General features: G+C 41.0%; 1 protein-coding gene across 1 annotated transcript in view; it reads left to right on the top strand.

The window, feature by feature from the left end:
* LOC139729851 (homeobox protein cut-like 1) overlaps positions 1–22,928 on the top strand; it is a 49,192-nt gene that overhangs the window by 24,713 nt on the left and 1,551 nt on the right. The window contains exons 2-14 of the mRNA XM_071640775.1: positions 382–492; positions 3,251–3,377; positions 4,536–4,673; positions 10,243–10,366; positions 11,408–11,484; positions 13,465–13,531; positions 15,613–15,766; positions 16,506–16,571; positions 16,972–17,100; positions 17,928–18,156; positions 20,072–20,722; positions 21,128–21,889; positions 22,239–22,805. Of these exons, the coding sequence (XP_071496876.1) occupies positions 382–492; positions 3,251–3,377; positions 4,536–4,673; positions 10,243–10,366; positions 11,408–11,484; positions 13,465–13,531; positions 15,613–15,766; positions 16,506–16,571; positions 16,972–17,100; positions 17,928–18,156; positions 20,072–20,722; positions 21,128–21,889; positions 22,239–22,805 (3,202 nt within the window). The remainder of the gene's footprint in view (positions 1–381; positions 493–3,250; positions 3,378–4,535; positions 4,674–10,242; positions 10,367–11,407; positions 11,485–13,464; positions 13,532–15,612; positions 15,767–16,505; positions 16,572–16,971; positions 17,101–17,927; positions 18,157–20,071; positions 20,723–21,127; positions 21,890–22,238; positions 22,806–22,928) is intronic.

Genomic DNA, 22,928 nt, shown 5'->3' with positions numbered 1-22,928 from the left:
TTGACCAAGATGCGCGTGTCGAGTTGATGCATTTAATGCCAGTCGAAACACTGAGCACTTCTGCTCTTTCATTTTATGTACATTGTGAGATGGGGAGTGTGAAAAGTGTCAAACTATTGGAAGAATTTTCTGCAGTTTACAGATGATAATGATTGTATCCAATGATCCAGAGATCATAACTCAGTGAATGGTCCTTCTAACTTAATATAAAAGGGGAAATGAGAACTGTAAAGCAGACTCAGTGTTGAAGTTAATCTTCAATTTAAAGGAACTTTACATTGTAAATGCTCTCTCCTGACCAGCAAATTCAAGGCATTTGATAATCAAATCTAAATTTATCTTATGTATCTCCCCCCCCCCCCCCCCCCCCCGGATTCTTAGCGAGAGTTGGATAACACAGCCACCGACTTGGCCAACAGACAAGACGAAAGTGACTCATCTCGGAAGAGGCTGGTGGAACAGAGCAGAGAATTCAAGAAGAACACGCCAGAGGTTTGTCGTTGTGTTATTGTATTATGTTTTTATAAAGATGTTGAGTTGGCAGCTGAAACGTCAGTCTTTTTCCATGCCTCCACCATGAAAGGGTGCCAGTGCTGTTATGTTTTTGGGTTGTCTGTCTGTCCGTTCCCCTTTCATCTCATTAAATGTGATTTAAAAATATTAAACTATGAAGAGGATATTTTTCCAGTACATGGCCCAGGTATGCTAAATGAGATATTAGTTACTAAAGTTAATGAGAGTTTTTGAACAAAAGCCTCAAAGGGTCAAAGGTCGCTGAACTTTCTTATCATATCGGAAGATGTTAATTTCAATGAAGTTCATTTTACAATTTTATTTCATTTTTGTTGCATGTTTGTACTGCTACATGGTTTAAATTGATAACCATCTCCTTTCCATTATAATAAACCATGTTTTAGTTGCCATCATTTATTGTCATCATTTTTGTCACTTTCATTCCTATAATGACCATCTTCATTTGTACAATATGTAATACATTCACAGATATTGTTTTCTTTGGTTTATAAGAAACCAACTAGAAAAAGACAAAACAACAAAAGCAGAAAGAGACATACAGCCGTGATATACGTATGTGTACATGTAGTTCATCTAGATGTCACTGTGAAATGTTTGCATGCTGTAAAATCTGAACTTAGGGGTTAACAATACAGCTTTAGCTGTGTACCATGCACTTTGCAGGCTGTTAATCATTCACTTGTTGCTTGAGGCATGCAATATATATCGCATGATTTATTTAAGATGAATAGATAAAAGATACTGTTTCATCATATTATTGTCGATGCGTCTGTCGAAAGTGTATTGACACATGATTAGCGCACGAGTGGGAAAGTCGTCAAATGTTCGCATCGCAGTAGAGTTTGCAGTAGATTTGGATAAGTTTAGAGGTTTTGTTGTTTGGTTTGTGTTGCCTCGAAAAAGTGCATGTTGATTGACATTTGAGACAAGCTACAAATATTCCCATGAAGAGCCATTTTATGGTGTACACTTGTATGTGTGTACACATGCAGTGTGTACATGCTATCAAAGGGGGTTTGAATTGCCCCCTGTGATACCATTTTGAGGACAAGTTCAAAGTATTGTCGTGATGTGTATGATTAATGGATGGAGTTTTAGAATAGATGAGGATCTTCAGTGAAGTCATATTTTTGAAGGTTTACGTTTACATAGGGCATGACAGATCGGGGAATACAAATTCATGTTACATCAAATGCTCTTCATGTACACGTGTACAAACTGAACTCTTGTGTGACAGGGCCTGACATCTATAACTGATTGATCGAAACATTGAAAATTTACTTTGCAGGCTTGTTCAAGAATTTGAGAGGTCATGGTTGAACATATTTGAGATAGTACTGTGGTTGATGTGGTTAAGCATGCCTTGGGACAACTTCAATGGTTCTCCTTAAATTTTCAGAGTTTTTTTTTTCTCTCTCATTATTTACAAATCATTATCAAACATGATGAATTTACCTTTATTGTGTATTTTGCACCTGACTGAATCTGTGTAGCATACAATCGTTTTAACATTCCATCGTCGATTGCCCAGTGAGGTGTGCATGTACAGAAGACAAAATACAATGCCTTTCCTACAGAATACAAGTTTATGTTGATGTTTTGTATGATCTAGGGGCACATACATGTACATGTACAATATGTACGTACACTGTAGACATTGAGAGGTCTTTACTGTATGTACATCACTGTAGCATAGCAATACAAGCTTTTGGAGTTGTACAACAGTGTAACAGAACTTTAAGAATTACGTCATTACTCTACAACTTGTGTGCCGCGTGCAAGCTGGATGTTTAATCATTGCACATCATGTTTATATACTGTAGCCTGCAAAATGTCAATTTGTCTCCAAATTCTTTAAATTTTTGTTGATCTAGGGCAATTTGTCAATCAGTTGCAAATAGTTTGTCTTGTTTCCAATTCATGGTAAATTTTACAATTTAGAATGTACACTGTATAATTAACAAAGAATTTACAGGAAATTTTCTATGAACAGTACAGTACAAATTTACATGTGTTGTATGTTTTCTATATTGCGTCGAGGAGGGGGAGCGACAGTTACAACATCTCCTCACAACACGTCACCATCCCCTTCACTTTTCAGTTCCGCGTGGACCTGCTCTATTTTAGAATTTGCCCCTTTTTTCACAACTTTCCACTCACATACACTACCTCTCCTCTTTCACCACTCACTTCTTCATTCTTCTTTTTAGGCTTATGATGTGTGTACAATACTGTCCCTCTCCCTACCTCCTTTGCTATCGTGTACCATTAAATGGCTTGACCCAAGACTAATTTTCAGCCAAAGAATACCAAACTTTTCTCAACTTTCCTCTCACCTACAGCACATTTACAGAACCTGTGACTCTCATGATGAAGAAGTCCTTGAGACCAGCAGTTTTCTCACGTTAAAAATGTCGAAATTTTGTCATAGCCAAACAAATCAAAATAAAGATACGTACCATGTACCTATGGATAATAACTGTGGGCCCTGATTTTTTACTTCCACGTAATGAAAATGTCATCACAACTGTGTTTGCTATTAAACAGGAATGACCTGTATCCTCTCTGTCCCCAACCTCATGTTGTTCCTGTTCAAGAATTCCATCCATCTAAAAGATTTGCTGCGGAAAGTTTCACAACTACAGTAGTAAACCATGGCTTTGGCTTTAAAAGCCCTGTTCGATGATGGCGTTCTTCTTGTTGGTAACGTTTTCAGGATGTACGCAAACAAGTGGCTCCGTTGCTGAAGAGCTTCCAGGCTGAAGTGGACTCACTGTCGAAGAGGAGCAAGGCAGCCGAGGGCGCCTTTCTCTCCATCTACAAAAAGCTAATTGATCTCCCAGGTATATAGAAATTGTATGTTTCTTCTCTTTAAAAAAAGAAAGAATAATCTTTATAAAGTGATATGTATTGTGAAATGGGGTCTTTGTATATAACCATGCCCTTAAAAAAACAGCGTTTTTAATCATGGATGGTCATTTGTGTACTGAAAGGTGTGAGATCTTGTGTGCAGTTGACTGTATGCTGGGCATACTGAATACATTAATTTCAAAAGAAGAAGGAGATACATTTATGAGGAAGAAGGAGAAGAAGATGGAGAATCAGAAGAAGGAGAAGAAGAAATAGAAATCTATACTGTTTATCATAAATGTGTTTGTGTGTGTCTGTGATAAAGTTTGCAGATTGTGCAGTATGTGTATTTGTACAATGTACATAGCACCAGCTGCCTCAGATTAGATGAGAGGCATGGACTCTACATATTTCATTCATTGATGTTCTCTACACTATTCCCTAGATTATGCCATTATAAGTATTCAACAATGGCTTTGCTAGTTGGGTGTACACAAGTGTAACACACATAAAGAGTATTAAAGGAAGTTTAGGCACCTGCATTCAGCATATTGTTAATGAGAATCATTTTTTTTTTTTTGCCTTTATTCAGCTGATTTTTTCTTTCAGTAGAATGCAACAATTTGTTAGATGCATCACTAACATGAATGTGCAATGCCCCAAAATTGTCAATCTGTGGGGGGGGGGGGGGGGGGGGGGGAATATACTTTTTACCTACAGGTACGTGTACATTTTCAGGGAATTCCATTGTGATATAATGATAATGTACTGCTCTGAATACAAACACCTGTGACCAGTTTCAGGGACAAGAAATTTACGTAAACATGTTGAAAGTATGAGGCACTGTTAGAAGATAATCATATAAATACATTGATGTGCAAGGTTTTTGCATAATTTTATTGAATAAGTTATACCCTTAGAAAATATGGACTGCTGTGAATACAAACACACACTTTCACTGGCAAGAAAGCTTGTTATGTACGAGACACTCTTAGAAGAGAGCACATCATTATAATATATGCAAAGTTTCTGGCATAATGTTACTGAATAGGTTAATGCCCAAAGCATAAAATCCAGAGGCTAGCAGTCAATGTTGAATCTGTATATGTCATATACATGTACCCCTTAACCGCTTCCTCCCCTCGACGCAGATCCGACGTCGGTCCTGGAGTACTGCGTCAACGTCCAGAAGAAGGCTCAGAAGGCCCTGGACCTCGAGATCGAGAACCAGAAGCTGCGAGAGACGCTGGAAGAGTACAACAAGGAGTTTGCCGAAGTGAAAAATCAAGGTAATGGGATGCTCTTGCTGTGAAGTGGAGAGTGGGGCTGAATGCTAATAGTGTGAAACACACAAAAGTGAGATTGTCGGGACTTCTGCAGGATCATTACAATGTAGCTAGAAGCAGAAATCCGTCCGTTTCTCCCCCCTCCCCAATGTGAAAATACCCTGCCAAGTTCCAGACACCACTTTTCCAGTGATTTGGTGCTGTATTTTCATTTCTTTTTAAACAATTTCCACTATTCTTTACTTGTGTGTCTTGAGGCAGGATAAACTTTATTTCATTTGAACCTTGTGTTTATACTGTATGGCCTTTCCATATGGCCATACTCCACACAAATTGGTCCATCACTTTAAATTTGCTGAGCAAATTTTCTTTCCATAGAAGCTTGGAGCAATTCGAGTCATGCCAACAAACATATCTCCTGTCTTGTAACTTCAATATATTATCTACTGGTCTCATTTCATTCTTTTTGTAATACTTAAGTAACTATTCGACACCTACGAGGTTTGTCGGAGCTACAGGTTACAATTACTGGTAGCAAAATTTCTAGGACTACAAGAATTGTATATTTTATGTGCAATAATTGTAGACAGTGAAAGTTTGATGCCAGTAGAAACCCTTTTTAGCTTTCTCTATTCCTCATCATTTTCTGCCACAATCAGTGAGGGAGATGACAGCATGTGGTTCAATTGCTGCTTGGTAGAACGTGAAAGACATTAAGCATGAGGAGAGAGAGAGAGGGAAAAAGAAAAAGCACCAAGAGGTCGTTGCACTCCTCTATGGTGTCTTCAAACTTGCCCTGTACTATCTATGACATTTGAGAGGGGCACAGCAAAACCCCGGTTGCTAGGCAACACCGCATCTTGTGTGTGGCAGGTTTACCCCCCACCCCCCTCATAAAAAACCACCTGAAGGGATAAGCTGAGGCAGGATTGCATTGCAGTGTGCATTCAAGCCTGTTTGGTTCCCCGGCTAGCCACAGTCAGCCAGCCATCCAGACAGATGAGAAACTAGTTCCTCCAGGGGTGGCTGCTCTTTTCGGGATGGCTGCCCCGGCATCTATCTGCCGATCGGTCTCCCCTAATCCGCATTAGATCTCGCAATACATGCAGGTGTGAAGCGCAGTTATTAGATGAAGCATACTTTTGCAGGTGTAAAAGAATTACAGTGTTCTCTAGTCCTCGGTGATAAACTGCTCCTGGCGTAATGCGAGCCCCGTGACAGGTAGCTAAAGGGAAGGGGGGGGGGGGAGGGGGGAGCAGGGCTTCAAGTCTTTGTTGGAGTGAAGTGCAAAAGTAATGCTATCAGCTAGACAGGTGCATTGGGTTACTATTGACATTAATTGTGAAATTCTGAGAAGTTTTGGACAACTGCACTTCAGTATGGAGAGGTATAGCGTAAGCATAGATCCACAACTTTGACTCTTGGGGAATCTTTTGTTTTGTTGTTGGTCTTGGTTTTGTAGATGGAGGCTGATTGGCAGTACAATGTACATGTATGGAACTAACTTTGTTCTGTGGGAAGATATTTATCTTTAGAATTGAGAAATCAATTTTTCATCTTGTATAACATTCCTGTTTAAAATTTTATTAATGCCGATTGTGCAGACTTAGATTTCTAAAACGATAAAAGTGATATTCAAACATCATCATCTTGCTAACAAAATCGTATGATTTGTGATATCACATTTGTATGTGTACATTTTGAGCGCTGTGATATAATCTGGGATGAACAGGATGATAAAAAGACAAATAAAATCTCAGACCTCATTTTGATGATATATGCATACATGTATTAGGACAAAAGCTGACATACACTTGTTGAATGGATTATTTGGGGATGGGTGTTGAGAGGAAGATTGTTTTTATTTTCCCAGTGCTTTAACATTTGTGTTAAATGTGAAAAAATGTTAATCGAATCATAATCTTGAAGGCCTAGTTTTTAGTCCAAAAACCATACCTGCTCACTTGTTATGCAATGTCCTCTTTTCTCATACAGACTGTCTTTGAATTGAGTTTATTTCCACATCAGGCATTAAAACAACAGCAGTTTTCGTACAAACAACAAAACAAAACAAACCAAACATATGATAATGGGGGAATCACAACTCTCCTCCACCTGCAATAAAAAAAAAATAGAGAAAAGAATAGTGAGTATCAATTTCTTGTGGCGGGTGGCAAAAAGTGCTGAAATAATCGGAGAGCCTGGGAAACTTTGGGGGTGTCTTCAGCTGGTCTCCCTGTACAGTGTGGCTGGCTATTGATCAGACGTATTTCCCTCTGATCCATTTCATTGATTTTGCCCACATGCCATCCCTCGATTGCATGAGTACTTGAAATCAATAATTGCTTGTCTATTCCTCAAGGTTCTTGTGTGTGTGTGTGGGGGGGGGGGGGGGAGGGATGGATGGATGGGGTTTATATCAATAGAGATGTGTGTGTGTGTGTGTGTGTGTGTGTGTGTGTGTATGTGTATGTGTATGTGTTTGTGCATGTATCTCTTATATCAATCAAGTATTTCTGATGTGTGTGTGAAGTGTATGTGTTTTTCTTTGTTTTGTTTTGAATTTCTTTGTTCCCTTTGTAAATGAATGAGACCAAGTATTGCAATCCAAGTTGTCATACACGTGTAGTACGTTGTTTCTTACACAATATTGTATGTGTTAGATATGAGAAAGATTTTGCATTATCAGACATATAGAAGGGAAAAAAATGCGTACACTTAGTACTGCTTTTTTCTGAGTAAAGGTTACCTACAAGTTCCTGTGTATGGAAAATTAGATTCTATTGTATGTACACATGTATGTGTGTGTGTGTGTGTGTGTGTGTGTGTGTATGTGTTTGTTTGTGTTTGCTTTGTGAATAGAAAGAAAATGAGGAAGAACTAAAGATAAAATCTATTGCATCTTCTGAGGAGGATATAGCACAGAAACATAACAAAAAAGACCATTTTCTAACTTTAATATGAGTGTGAAGAAAATTACTTTTTAATGGTACTAGAAGTCTTCTAGTCTTGTGGTGTATTTTAGGGCTAACCAGCTCAAGTGACATTGCATCACTGGTCTGCTTTAAAAAGCCAATTACAATGTCTAGCCATTTTCCTGTCTGTCTGTTTTTCTCGGCAAAAGTTTGTGCGGCCAGTTTGCATGCATGAAGCTACACGTACAGTAGTGCCTACTCTTTACATTATATTGTATATTGCGTGACAGCCTAGATGCATTAAACTTACAGTGGAGTATGCAATAATCATGAAATATTGATTTTGCGCTCTCCTTTTTTATTGATCTCCCATCTGAAGAACGGGATTGATTGGTCGATTGATTTCCATATTGACTGGCCATTGATTAGTTCTATTGATTTTCATATTGATTAGTCCCAACAGGCTCTTTGTTATAATTTTTTTTTTTAACTTGCTTAATTCTTCTTGTATGCCATCTCTGTAGATATCAAATGGCTGTATCAGATGTTTTGGTACTATACCGAGATGCATGTAGGCTCTCATTTCTCTGTTGGCTGTGCTTGCTGATGCAATTCAAGAGGAACGAAAGCCCTCCAGGGCCCAGCTGTATCTCGATCGCTCACTGCCTAAATTTCAGGCATCGATACCCCGTTTCAGGCAGGCATATTCTGTGGCGGTGAATGGTTGCATGCCACTGGGAGGGGTGTGCCCAGCACACCGTTATCATAGTTAAAATTTCATTGTGTTAGTGACTGTATGTGAAAAAAAAAAAGAACAGAAGCCACACAAATTTTAAGTTTAATGTGCATGATAGGGCTGACGTCTGGTACAATACATCATTATTAATGAGAGAATTTTTGCTTTATAAATCTATTGTAGGCGAGGGAATATGGTCTGATCTTTCAAAAGAATGTTATGTAAAACAGTCTTTGATAGCATACTGTAAAGCAAGGTATTTTCATGACATGAAATTTTCGCGATTGGAGCTGATAGCCTTTTTCGCTGCATGATATTTTCGCAAATGGCCACTGGCATTCAATGCATATTGTGCAGACAAGAACTTTTGCTTGCATTTTAATTTAGCGAATCTTGGCTCTTGCGAAGTCTGTGAAATTAACATGCATGCAAACATTCCTGGTTTTACTGTAAGTCAGGGTCCAAAAGAGAATGAATATTCATGGTTCATTTCTCATGCACATGCAATACATTTGACCAAATTCATTAACTGTGCTATCACTCTTGTTATTCTTTGTGTAGGGATTGTCAATGGATATCTTAAGCAACTAGTTCTTGGAGAGTTAATTAGGGTCTTGCATTGAAGTGGTTCTGTAGTATGGCAACTGTGCATTCATGATATGACTACCCATATAGTGGTTCTGTAGTATGGCAACTGTGCATTCATGATATGACTACCCATATGGTGTTGAATATGATTTATGTTCTGGCGGAATCTGGCCAGTAACAGAGCTCATTATCATAAGAGCCTGTTGTCATTCAATGAGTGGTTAGCTGGAAGGGATGAATAGAATTGAGATCATTAGCAGGTAGCATGGGCTATTTTCATGATATTGTTAATCTGATATCATTCCAAGGGTATTATTTTGGTAATTTAAAGGACTTTTAGGTTTTTGCAAAGCATGCTGGCATTCTCTTGCGTAGAGCAGGGCACAAATGTTATTAAGTTGTGGGGCACAGAAAAGATTGCTCAGTGTATGCTCTGCAGTTCACATTCAGACGTGTTTAGTCATGGGATGCGTTAGGATGTTGAGCGCAGGGGTATCCTCAAGGCAACATCTGTGCAAAATCTTGAAAACAGACAGTCTATGAAAGTCATACATACAATTTGTATAATATGTCGTCGGCCTCATGCCAAAAGGGCCTTAACACCATAGACTTTGTACACTATAGGGCCCTTTTGGCATGAGGCCGACGATGTGTAAGTTTGGTAGAATGGTAAATAGGTGTCAACAAACCAAAGCTTGTAAATTGGCAGCCCCCATGTGGTCTCAATAGGTTGTAACTGGATTGGTGTACCAATTGTTTAATTTTGTTAAAATGTAAAGAAAAAAAAAGTATATAACAACAAGATGACATGCTGTGAATGCATGTAAGGCACTGTATCTAAAGGGTAAATCATGTTAATAAGCCAAAACAGGGACAGGATGAATGCAAAGTTTGAATAGGAAATATGTGTCTTTTCCAAGTGTGACTTGCATTGTGAAGGCTACCATTCCATGACGAATATGTCAATCAGTATGTTTTGAAAGAGTATAATCATTTCACACAAACACGCTTGCCATGTTATTTTCTCAAGGGTTGATTAGATTTAAAAAAAGAAGACATTGTTTCACGTAGAATGCTGAATAAGAATTTTCTATTTATCAACTTTTTTTTTTCAAGCAAAGCCTTGCACGACTAGTCTCTGAATAACTCTTTGCTAGATAACTGACTGATACTAAAATGATTGTAACTTTTCCAGTTTCTGTCAACGTTAAACTCATTTTACTGCCATGCCTCCGTGGGTTCCATTCTAAAGGAATGTTCTCCTGTGGCGCCAACTTCTCCGTAGATGTGCGTATGCGTATAATTTTTCGTTCTCTTCTTTTGCTTTTGGCAGAGGTGACCATCAAGAACCTGCAGAGCAAGCTGAAGGAGTATGAGGAGCGATCGGAGTCCGTGGCCCAGGCCAGGGCCAACGAGAAGGAGCGTGAGCTGCAGAAGGACTTCGCTGAGAAGGAGAGGTGAGAAGGGGGACGTGTGCCTAGAAAAATATTCAGCAGTGGTGCACCATGCCTAACTACGGTGTGCATGGTACAGGGAAACTAGTAGGCATTTTCGTAAGATGTTGTTTTCGCGATTTGCGGGAGGCTATAGTACGACGTGCACCAATGCCTGTTTGTTTGCTCCACCACTTAATGCAATCACGATCAGACGTCAGTATTTTCACATGTTGTTTAAACTCGTAGCCCACCAGTGATTCGCGAAATTTGCAAAAAACAGTTTTGTGGAAATCGTCGGCCGTCTCGCATGCAGAGTTGCGACCAATTTTGAAGGGTGGCTGGTAGATTATTGTCTAATCAACCCTGCGCTCCTTCTTTCTGCAATGAAACAAAGGTGATCAGTCACACCAGGATGAGTACCATATCACATGAGCAGTCTTAGTTTAGCAGGTGCAGCTGTGCATGAACTTCTCTTTGAATATCCGTGAGTGAGTGATCTGAAGGTTATTTTACATCCGTCAGTGTAATATATGTGTTATGCCAGTCTGCAACCAGCAGCCACTTGATTTGCATTGTATAGTTTGATAATATTTGTAACAGTTGGGGCCATATTGAGGGTAAATTTTTCTTACACAAGGAAATAGAAACTCTTTTAGAAAGGACTTTTAGCATCGTTGCACTTGATCATTGTCCCTGATTGTGTGTACAGGCCAAGTCAGGAGAATGCTATTGAAGGCAACAATGGCTTATAAACCCTGCAGTGTATTTCCAAGAAAATAGGCAAAAAACAGTTGTTCTTTTTCACCTGTAAGGACAAGACTAAGTGATTCTCGTAATTGCTGAATAGGCAAATTCATTGATTTTATCTGTCCAACATTTAGTCTAGTTGTCCAAGGTAACCACACAGGTAGGCAGTATCTGCTTTAATAGCACCCTGCCCAAAACAGAATATCATCCAAAATTAGTTTGAAGTTTACTGCAGGAGATGCAAGCAAAGTAAAATAGAATATGTGCATGTGTAGATGATCATGCTAGTATTGTTTTATGTTGTTCCCCTTCCAGACAACTCCAAGAGAAGCAGATGTCGGTTGCCAAGAAACTCGGGGAGGCGGAGCTGAAGATATCAACGCTGCAAAATGGTATGCATCCGATACTCATAGATGCATGAAAGGGATGTTCTTTACCATTTGCAGATGAAACAAAAATTTCAGCTTTAGTGCTTCGAACTAATTCTAAAATATGAATTAGGGATCGAGTCAACCAATGTAAAAATGTTAATCATTATAGTCAATGTTAAGCATTGTTAGATATACAAAATGTGAACAATAGTTATAATAAAATTGTTTCTAGAATAAACCATCTACAGTATGGTTTATTGAGGAAAAAAGTGATATCTCCTTCATATTTTTGGCTTTATTGCAAAATTTTTATATGGTGGGATGTTTTGTGATACAACTGACCTACATATATGTTTCAGATGTGATAACTCAGAACATTTTTTTAAATCACTGCTCCCAATGGTAAACAGGAACCTATAAATAACCAGAGGGCAAACAGTGATTGATCAGGTCATTATAACTCTCATTACGAGGAGAAAATCCCGTCTATAAATTGGCCCGATTAGTTTTAGGGAGGAGCTTCCCACAGTATGAAGAGGGTTGTCTCTCGTGATGGCAACTTCACACAGTTTCCATGGAGAGTGGTGCTTATGTTTTTAGTGCCGTTCTGAAATGTAACATTGGAAGACTCTTCATCCGTAATTACCTCGATGGTTGAGGCATGAATCAGACGAGTAATTACATTCGTGGTGTTTTTGATGTGTCTAGTAGTGATGAGTTGTCCTATTTGCTGAACAAATCATTCATCTAGAGAGTAATAACTTTTCTCAGGGAACCAGGTCAAATCCAGTATCGGTTCAAATTCTCAGTATTCTCTTTGGAGCAAGGGTCGGGCTTTCAGAATGATAAATGTCACAATGCAAATGCAATGAAGCGATGAACACCTGATTATAGTTCATGTGCTGATAATGGTGCTGAAATGAAAGACTAGCCCATTGTTTTTGTAGACTTCAACACCTTGAATGAGTTTGATAGTTAGGCTCACGTCTATCCTCTGACAGTCTACAAATGGTACTTAACTTTAACCCGTTGAGGACGGGCTGATTTTGCTATAACACGCATTTCCCATAGACACTTGCCCGAGTATACTTGGGACTCGTCCTCAGTGGGTTAACCCTAATCAGGCTGGGCTTTTTTGGCTATGCTATATCTGGGGGGGGGCGGATTCCGCCCCCCCTTCAGATCTCGCCTATGGAACGTGCGATAAATCGGCACATGCGACGCCCGCGACGTATTCTATCAAAATGTATGGTTGCTTTCTCCGAAAATTTTTTCTTATATTTTATATTGATTAATTATTGTAATTTATGTATAAAATCAGTTTTGGGCTCTAAATCACTTATTAATGCTCCAATTAAGCTAATTTCTTTTTAAAAATGTTTCTTGTATTATTCTTCTGAGACATAGGATTAAAAAAAATCTGTATCGAAATTAATTTCTTATGTATTTTATTGTTTTTTGAATTTCTTATGTATTTCTTTGTTTTTTGACCTTTTGTTTTTGTTTGTTTTTTGGCCAAAATTTGTCACAGACATTTTTCGAAGCATTATTATGCTAAAATAAATTAATTTCGGCCATTCTAAGTGAAGATATGAATTTTTATGTGAATTAATTGAAAAAACACAATTTGCATTGGATTTGTACACAAAATCACGTTTTGGAGCAATTTTGGGGTTGACAAATTTTTTTCGAACGGGCGTCGCGTGAAAACGGTACGCGCGGGCGCAACAATTTGGGTCTCAAAAGTTGCGCGATACTTGAAAGAAAAAAGTCATGAAACATCGCGGCGGGAGCTTATCGCGTTGCGAAGATATTGCCCGAAACGTCGAGGGGGAGGGGGGGCGGATTCCGCCCCCCCCCCCCCCCCAGCCTGATTAGGGTTAAAAGATAATCACGCCAAATGACAAATATGCCCACATGATCATTTGAGAACATTTTATGCTTTTTTTTGTCAAATGATTTACAATATTAATGCTTCTCTATATCATTTTCTTTCATCAGCCCTGGACAACACACAGTCTGAACTTTTCGACATCAAGGCCAAGTATGATGAACAAAGTGCTGCCAAGTGAGTACACTTAAGTTGCCTGGCAACACAAATTTCTGGGAGGTTGCCAAGTAACACAGATATCTGGGATCTTCATTAATATTTCGCAAAAGTATAGGAGTTTTGATTTTGCGAGCACAGCTGTGTTTTTTGCAACTGATTGACAAATTGCCCTGCATCTACGTAAATAAGCACTGAATTGATCAGTGTTTTAGTAGTAGCTATGATAAAAAATCATGGGCGTGTTTTCTTGACTAGTAAATATTCATCTCTTTACCATATCCATCTGTACGATGTGTGATCTTTGTTCCCAAGCGGTGCATGTGGTTCAAAGTGTATGAGACATCATGCAGAGTTGCATCATTTCATGTGAATTAACTTTTTCTCCATATGGGCAATTCCGCAGTTAGGTGGACATGACATGGATAAAAGAAATGTGCCTCTTTATCTTACTCCTTGATTTAGGTATCAACTAATGCCATGGATGTTCATCAATCATTAAGGTCTTTCAAATTCAGTAGATTTTATTTTTCGTATTTATTGATTTTGCGAGATCTAAAACCATCATCTAAAATGTACATGTGGGACTGGGGATGCTGAAATTTACTTAAATGCAAATTACAGTGGGTTCCTTTGAAATTTTTTCCTCCAAGCTTTGCTAAAGGGTAAAGGATGAATACATTTAAATACTCCAGAAGTCATGTGACATTCTGTCAATTACAAAAGGGTGAAATGACTTGCGGAATTACTCCGGACAAATGTAACGTTACTAACCGTAACGTTACTAACCATGCTTTTGGGGGTCTAGCTAAAAAATCGTCGGTCGAACTGCTAAAAAAATTTGCATGAACATTTGTCATGATGCAATAATTGAAATTAATGCAACACTTTGTTTGAAGTAACTTGAATTTTTGCACACTTTTTGTTACAAGACATTGATTTTTTTGTCATGTCCTTTTTTCGTAACGTTACTAACCAGCCCTTTAAGTTGCCATAGCAATTCTAATATTTCTTGGATTGTATTCATTCTTTTCTGTATCATAAACATGGGGAGGATGAATATGTTTTTGACATAATTTTGACTTGAAATGAATAAATGGTAATTTTGTAGTAAAAACAAATATCTAAATTTGTTCAAATGTAACGTTACTAACCGCGGAATTGCCCATATGCATATGTTATAAGTAGTGAGGTGAGCGAGTTGTGCGTGCAAGCAAAAGTGGAAACTGACTACCTCTTCCATGAATCTACATTTTGATCCTAGATATTTGCATTTTTCTCAGGATACACTAAGCAAACAAGTGAAAATTTCATTAAAAAAAAAAATTGGGGAATTTATGAATCATGTGGAATTAGTCCATTTAAAGACATTGTTCCAATTTATCATGCAAAAATAGGGAAAGAATGCAGCAAGCTGCCACAATAAGCCTGGGGAGGGGATGAGAAAGAATAATTTTATGTATGTATATATGCATATTATAGATGGATAGATAGGAAGGTTGATAGATACAGTAAATGGACAGTTCGATGGATGGAGAGAGACGGATACTGTAAGACCAGGAACATACGCAGCATGAAACTTTTGCGAACTTGGAGCCGACGGCCTTTTTTGCACCATAAAACTTTCGATAATTGGAGCCAGTGACCTTTTTCGCGACATAAAACTTTTCGTGAATTGTCACTGACATTCAATGCGTTGTGTAGACAGAAACCTTTGCAAATCTCAGTTCCTTGCAAAATTGGCGAAAGTTTCATGCATGCGAAAAATTTCTGTTTCTTATATTAGATGAAGATTTCTGTTTTTTACAGGATATATATATATATATATATATGTATAAATATATACTGTAAAACAAGGAATGTTCGCGTGCATTTTGATTTCGCAAATTTCGCGAGCGCCAAGATTCGCAAAATTAAAATGCATGTGAAAGTTCCTGTCTACGCTATATGCATTGAACGCCAGTGGCAATTCGCGAAAATTTCATGCCACGGAAAAGGCCGTCGGCTCCAATTCGCGAAAATTTCATGCCGCGAATATATCATCTTTTACAGTATTTCCCCTTATTCTTTTTTTTTCCTGCTGCACATTTGTAAATGCCCAGATCGGACGAGATGGAGCTGTTGATGACAGACCTGGAGCGGGCCAATCAGAGAGTGGCGGCCAGTGAGAAGCAGCTGGAGGCCATGAAGGGTCAGCTGCACTCGGCCACCCAGAGTCTGCACCAGGCCGAACAGATGCAGAGCGCGCCCAACGTGGTGAGTGGAAAGAATCGGGAATTTCTCTACAGACTCTCTCTTCCTGCAAACCCCCCCCCCCCCCCGAAAATAAAAACAAAAAACCCAAAACCAAACAAACAAAAACAAAAACAAAAATGTTTGCTTTTAATAAAGCCCCTTGCTATTCTCCATTGCTGCTTTTACCACTGGAAGACAAGTGGTATTTGTTGCTACAAAAATTGCCAACATCCACAGACACTCATTCCTCATGTGTATCACACAGACATCTTTTTCGCGTTTCAAATGGGGTTACAATACCACTCGCAAGGGGTATGAAATGCATTCTTGGTATATGTAAATTCTTTGTCATCTGTCTTGATATATGTACCAGTATTTTTTTTTTTCCGATGAGACCCTAGCATATTTCATCTCGTGTACCTGGTATCTATATCAAAGCTACAAAATGAGTAGCCTGACAGCATTGAAGAGAAATCCCTTTGCCAAATCGATGATGAACAGCCCAACTTTCTTTTTATTTGAGTGAGGTACCTGTTTTGTTTGTTTTTTTCACAGTAAAGTATAATGAATGAATTAAAACTTTGATGCTATTCACCAACTTGGCTTCAGGAATATGCCTCTTGTAGCCTTTCTCAGTATTCGTAACATCTGATGATAATCATTTCCAATGAGCTAATGAGCTTTCACATGTGTCACATTCATTTCAATTGTTTTGGCAATACGTTTGTTATGTATATTTGCGTTTCCCTTTATCCAACAGGAACAGGCCATTGACATTCTGACGAGATCGAGCCTGGAAGTGGAACTAACTGCCAAAGAGAAGGAGGTATTGAAACCACACTACATTACTCAAAGTGTGATTGAAAGAATGCTGTTTACATTATCTGGAAAATGGAGCGCACAAGGGAAACCACACTACATTACTCAAAGTGTGATTGAAAGAATGCTGTTTACATTATATGGAAAATGGCGCATACAGGGGATTACTTACTCCTGAATTGAACGATGTCTTTGATACATGTGTTTGAGTTTTTGAAGTCTAACTGTCAAAAGTGAGTGAGTGTTGCCTCTTAACCCTTTGAGTGTCTTGAGGGCAGATTGGTACAGAAAACACCATAGTGTTGTATGCACTGTCCAAAGGTCCCTGGCACAGATAGGGTTAAATGACTGTTATTATTAATCCATCCCTTCCTGCCCCATGCCCCCCCCTGCCCCCCTGCCCCCAGATCTCGCAGCTGGTGGATGAGGTGCAGAAGCTGCAGGCGTCCAACAACAAGCTGCGGGAGAGCACGGCGTCCCGCCTCCACAAACTGGAGGAGGAGCTAGCGGCCAAGAACAATGCCCTCAAGAAAATGGTATGGGCATCCTGCTGTCATTTGTTTTTGTTTGTGTGTGTGTGTGTGTGTGTGTTTGTGACACAGCATTTGCTCCTGCGACAATTGCTCCAGTCTTATTTTCTCCAACAACTTAGGTTTAGGGTTGTGATAGGGTTTTAGGTTTAGTTTGATGTGAGGATTCGGGTTTGGGTTACGTTTGAAGGTAGAATTTATGTTTGGCTTTTAATGTGGCATGCAGATATTTCATGGGAGCAATTGTCACAGGAGCAAATGTCATGGAACCATGTATGTGTGTGTGTGTGTGTGTGTGTGTGTGTGTGTGTGTGTGTGTGTGTGTTGAATGGGGGTCAAAGGGTAAGGGGAGAGGCACTTTGATCATGTGCAATCTGATAGGAGACATTTTATTGCCTCCAGTATTCTTCCCCTTTCACTTTCTGTTCAATCACTATTTTGGCTCTAGTGAGATATGAGGGAATGATTAAAGGATGTTGATTTTTTTCAACACTTTTGAAAGCAAAGAAAAAAACAATCCGGAACATTTTGTAGCAATGTTGCAAAGAAAATGAGGGAGTTGAGCTATAATGATGCATGTACACGAGAAGTTTGTCACAAGTTTTAAAGTCATGAAGAATTAAAAGACTCAATACAGGAGTCCTCTGACTTCAGACCGCACACCGTACTCGTAGTTCACAGTGTGAAGTGCTGTCAGTGCTCAATCTACTTTACTATGGAGAATTTCATTTTGTGTATTTTGATGTTAACAAATTGCAAACTATGGGAATCAAAGAAAAAAATCTGCCTCGTCGTCTCTGACCAAGAAATTTGAACTTTCGAAACCCCGTTAGGAGGAGCGACTGAAGGGACAGAGTGACTACGAGGAGATCAAGCGGGAGCTCAGCGTGCTGAAGTCCATCGAGTTCAGCAGCTCGGAGGCGGGGTCCTGTGGGGAGCGGGAGGACGGGGAGGGCGGGAGCACGGCCCCGCCCAAGTCCCTGGAGATGCTGCTGCTGGAGAAGAACCGCACGCTGCAGACGGAGAACACCACCCTCAAAGTCGGCAACTCGGAGCTCAACGGTGAGTGGCGCACCACTTGAGTTGGTCGGACGTTTGCTGACTCTATCATGTTTTTTACTGTGGCTGAGAGAGCTGGTGCACATTGTCCCTGGGTCGACAAGACCTTATATCTCTATCACCATATGAATACCAGAATATAAGAACTGCCAAATTACTGTAAAACACGATATATTTGCTGCATGAAAATTTCGCGAATCGGAGCTGACGGGCTTTCTTGCAGCATAAAATTTTCGCGAATTGCCAATGGCATCCAATGCATATTATGTAGGCAAGAACTTTTGTGTGCATTTTAATTTCGCAAATTTTGGCACTCGCGAAATTTGCAAAATTAAAATGCACGCGAACATTCCTCGTTTTACAGTAAGTTGTCATCTTTGGAGACCCTTACAAAGTAATGTAAATACAGATAATTGTTCCAAGTTACTGCTTAACATTACAGGTTGTATACATAATGTAACCATAACTGAAAAATGAGAAATTTTAGGATTTTGTTTGTTTGTTTGTTTGTTTTCTCAGAATTCTCTGAAATGAACATGGGTCTCTCTTATAATCAGGTATATAAGTGTTAAAAAGCTAAACTCAATTTTGAATATCAAAAAAATACCGATTCGACTTTTAGAACAGAACAATTGTTAATGTAAACCAAAACAATTCCTCTACACTATTTGATGTCAACATTGATGTTTGTTTGCCAAAATGTTGTGAAAGTGAAAAAGTTTTTTTCACTCTCCTGAAATTTCATGATTTTGCAATACATGGTCTTGTCACCCCAGGAATAATATGTGCAGTGACGAGGAGTAAAAGAGATTATAATGACAGTGAAAAGGTGGGGTGCAACCCAAGACAGTGCTTATTGAAACTATACAACAATATACGGTAAAGGAACAGAAGTTGTACCTTTTGCCATGGATGTTTGTATATTCTTACATCTATGTTATACGTCTGTTGTATGACTCTGCCTATATTGTGTGTCTATGGTATCTTGTTTAGTGTTTGGAGTGAACAGCCTAAAATCATGGTAGGTGTAGGAAGTGTTCATAATGTGAAAGTGGGCAAAGAGTATAATGTCATGTGGTGTTTATTGCAAGCATGTGGGTATGGTAGTTGTTTAGTGGAGTCTTGGCATGGTGACTCAGCCGTGTTGCACCGTAGAGCAGCTGAGCAGGATGCCAGGGTTAGAGGCCGAGGATATTATAGGTGAAGATACCTGTCATAGCTCAAGTGACTGTAGGGGTGAGGTTGTGATGGGAGAGGAGAGAATGATTGGTCGCTAATCTTGTGAATAATGAGAGGCATGGGTCCAGGATTTGAGAGAGAGAGAGAGAGGGTCTTAAATTGTTGGTGTGGATGTGCCTTTGTAGCTTGCGTCCTTGTTGCTGTGTTGGTTGCCAACATGTGATGCCCAGGGCATTGCTGTAGTGTGCAGGAGAGTAGCTCCTCCAAGTACTACTAGTCTGTCGCAGTTGTCCTGTACACCGTGTCTAGCAGTCAGCGCATTGCTGTTCGTTTGGTGGCTGGTTGTATAGCTGAAAGATGTGTGGGTTCGGAATGGCGCCATTCGCACTAGGGGGCTGGGCAGGGACCACCACTCCAACTCTAACAACAATCTCCTCGCAAATAACAAAGAGGCAAAATGCATTCTTTCTGTCGGTCCTTTTCTCTCTCTCTTTTGCAAACAAATGATTATCATTAAGTTTATTTGGAGCATAATTTCATACACGCATAACTCTTTATTCTCTCTCTTTTTTTCTTCTGAGAAATAAACTGCAAAGCAAACTTTCGGAAGCATTTCTAGCTTCCGATGATCAGAAAATTAGCCACCCTTGATGCTGTGAATGCTGCCATTCCAACTTCCCAACTTCCCTAGCTCTAGACCCTTTCCCTCAAAGTGCATTTTGCCTCTTCTCTTTTGCAGGAGACACGGGTCGCGGGAGTGGGATGGGTCCTGCGGGGCTGGCCCAGGCCCAGGCCTTTGCCTCCCTCATCGGCCAGGAGGTGGCGGCTGCTTATCACCAGCGCACCAGCATTAGTCCCCAGGTGCCGGGCTCGCAGATCATCCAGCCCATCATTGTTATCCCCCCGACCCTGAACCCCCATGTCACCCCCATGGGCTTCGTCCCGCCCATGCCACCGGCTCACCTCCAACCCCCTTCCCACCCGCAGTCCCCTGTCCCCAGCACCAGCCATGCCCCGACGCCGGAGCCGCACAAGGCGCCTGGCAGCATTGCCTCGGTGCGGGAGGCGGCGGCCAGGGAGGTTGCCGCCCGCGAGGCAGCGCTGCAGCAGGCTGCGCTCAGAGAGCTGGCCATCTCGCACCAGTGGGTGGACACTGTCCAGGTGGCCAGACAAATCAAGGACATTCTTGCGGACAACAACATTGGTCAGCGCCTGTTCGGGGAGGTGGTGTTGAACATGAGCCAAGGGTCGGTCAGTGACCTCCTGTCAAGGCCAAAGCCGTGGGACAAAATGACGGCAAAGGGGAGGGAGCCCTTCATCAAAATGCTTCAGTTCCTATCCAGTCATCAGCATTTAGAAAGGCTCAAAGTCATCAACATGCAGAAGAAAGGTAGGTTTTTAGTTTCTGGATGATGCTGTGATTCTTGTTTTTATTTGACTAAAGTCAATCCTAGGAGGGAATAATGTTGAGATTAATCGTAACTAAATTTGGAGATACATATGTGAGAAGAACTTCCACTACAACTAGTGAAAAACTTTAGAATTAAGATGCAGTACAGAAAAGTCTGTTTAATTGTAGGTCTGTTGATGCTGTAAGTCCAATTAAACAATTCTAAATTCATTTTAAAATCCATGTACATGTAGCTAAACTAGATTATTTTCATGAAGAGTAAGATTATTGCTAAGAATATGCAGTATGCACAAACATTATTTGGATGTAGGCTGAGGACAAGTGAATCAGTGATGGGAGTGTACGTTTAGTTTTTGACCAAGCAACCGTCTCTTTCCTCCTCAGGCAAAGAATCCCCGCCAGGCCCGGCTTCTGTATCATCACCTGTCAAAGCCTCTTCCGATGAGGCCATCAATAACATCCTAGCTCTTGCCAAACAGGAAATGGAAGCACAGCGGGCTATGGCCCAGGAGCACGCTCGCCGCATAGCTATGGCTCGCGAGGAGTACGACAGGCAGTCACTCCGCTCCAGCCCCGACAGCACCCACTCCTTCTCGCCCAAGACGCCGCCCATCAGGAACGAGAACGAGGCCCTCGACATGTCGATGGGGGCGGATGCGAGGCACTTGCGCGACCTCAGGCTCGCAGGAGCGGAGCGGCGCCACTCTGTGGACTCGCACAACGGGGAGAGCAAGCAGATGCTCGCGAATGGTGACCTCGCCAAGAAAGTGGAGGAGACCTTGGAGAACATCAGCAAGACTCATGCCATGATGCAGGACGGCTGCCCTTCCCACGGCTACGGCCCCGGGAGACTGCCCAAGAGGATCCTTCCGCCGCTGACCACCGACCAGTACGAGACCAACAGGGAGCTTGACACGGTGGAGATCGCGCGGCAGGTGCGTGAGCTGCTGGTGAGGGGCAACATCCCCCAGCGGGTGTTCGGAGAACACGTCATCGGAATGTCCCAGGGGAGCGTGAGCGACATCCTCTCCAAACCCAAGACCTGGGACAAGCTGACGGTCAAGGGGAGGGAACCTTTCATCAGGATGAAAATCTGGCTGGACGAAGGAGGAGGAATGGACAAGCTCAAAGAACTTGTTAGAAGAGGTAATTCTGCTCTCTTTCCTTTAATGTTATGAATGCAGCTTTAATCGAGTCATATTTCTAAAGAGTCATTGTGACAATCAAGGAACAAGTTTTAATTTGTAGAATATTGGGGAATATGATAATGTTTGCAAAGCAAGGCAAAGACAGTAGAAATAAATCTTCTGTAAACCACTGATTTGCATTCTAAGACTATTTCAACATCAATTTCAGTTTTTACTGTCCATGCTATCTTTTGCTCGATGTGATTCTATTACCTAGTTATGAGAAAGAAAGAACAAACATGTAGGATGATTTTTTGCATGTGAAGGTAGACTTCTTATCATGTTGTGTATGTTTGTTTCCATTGCAGCAAATCTTTTCCAAGCTGACACCACCACGCCAAACTCAAACTCTCCAAGTCCGTGTCCTAGCATCGAGGACCAACCCCTGCCACTGCTTCCCGCGTCCCAAACCACTGCCAAGACCCCATCCCTTCCACGCTCCACCTCCTCCCCCCACTCCTCCAACTCCACCCCAACTCCAAAAACTGTCTCGCCCGCGCCCCCTCCATCCCAGCCCCCTGCGTCCCCCCGGCCCACCCCTTCCCCACGGCCTTACCTCCAGTCCCCCTCTTCCCCCAACCCCCTGCCAGATCTTCCGCCTGTCCACGAGCAGGCCGCCATGATAGAGTACTTGGACACGTTTGCCGTCACGCAGCAGGTCAAGAATCTCCTGCAGCAGCATGGCTTGGGCCAGAAGGCCTTTGGGGAGGCGGTCCTGGGGCTCACCCAGGGCTCCGTCAGTGACCTGCTCTCCAAGCCAAAGATGTGGCTGAAGCTCAGCATGAAGGGACGAGAACCCTACGTCAGAATGTACCTCTGGCTGCAAGACCACGATGGCATTGCCAAGGTCAAGAACTACAGGCCGAGGAGAAAAGGTGAGGCGATCATTTTCGAGATGATCTTGGAGAGTAAGAAACACAACAAAATGTTTACTAGATTCTACCAACCAGATGATTATGAAAGATGCTTTAGGAGGATTATGTGTGAGAGAAATAATG

Source organism: Diadema antillarum, unplaced genomic scaffold (assembly GCF_040938485.1).
Source record: "Diadema antillarum isolate AM-2024a unplaced genomic scaffold, OU_Dant_1.0 seq00000266_RagTag, whole genome shotgun sequence".
Lineage (NCBI taxonomy): Eukaryota > Metazoa > Echinodermata > Echinoidea > Diadematoida > Diadematidae > Diadema > Diadema antillarum.
Note: the sequence above shows the minus strand (reverse complement) of the source record. Positions and strands in the feature narration are given on the sequence as shown.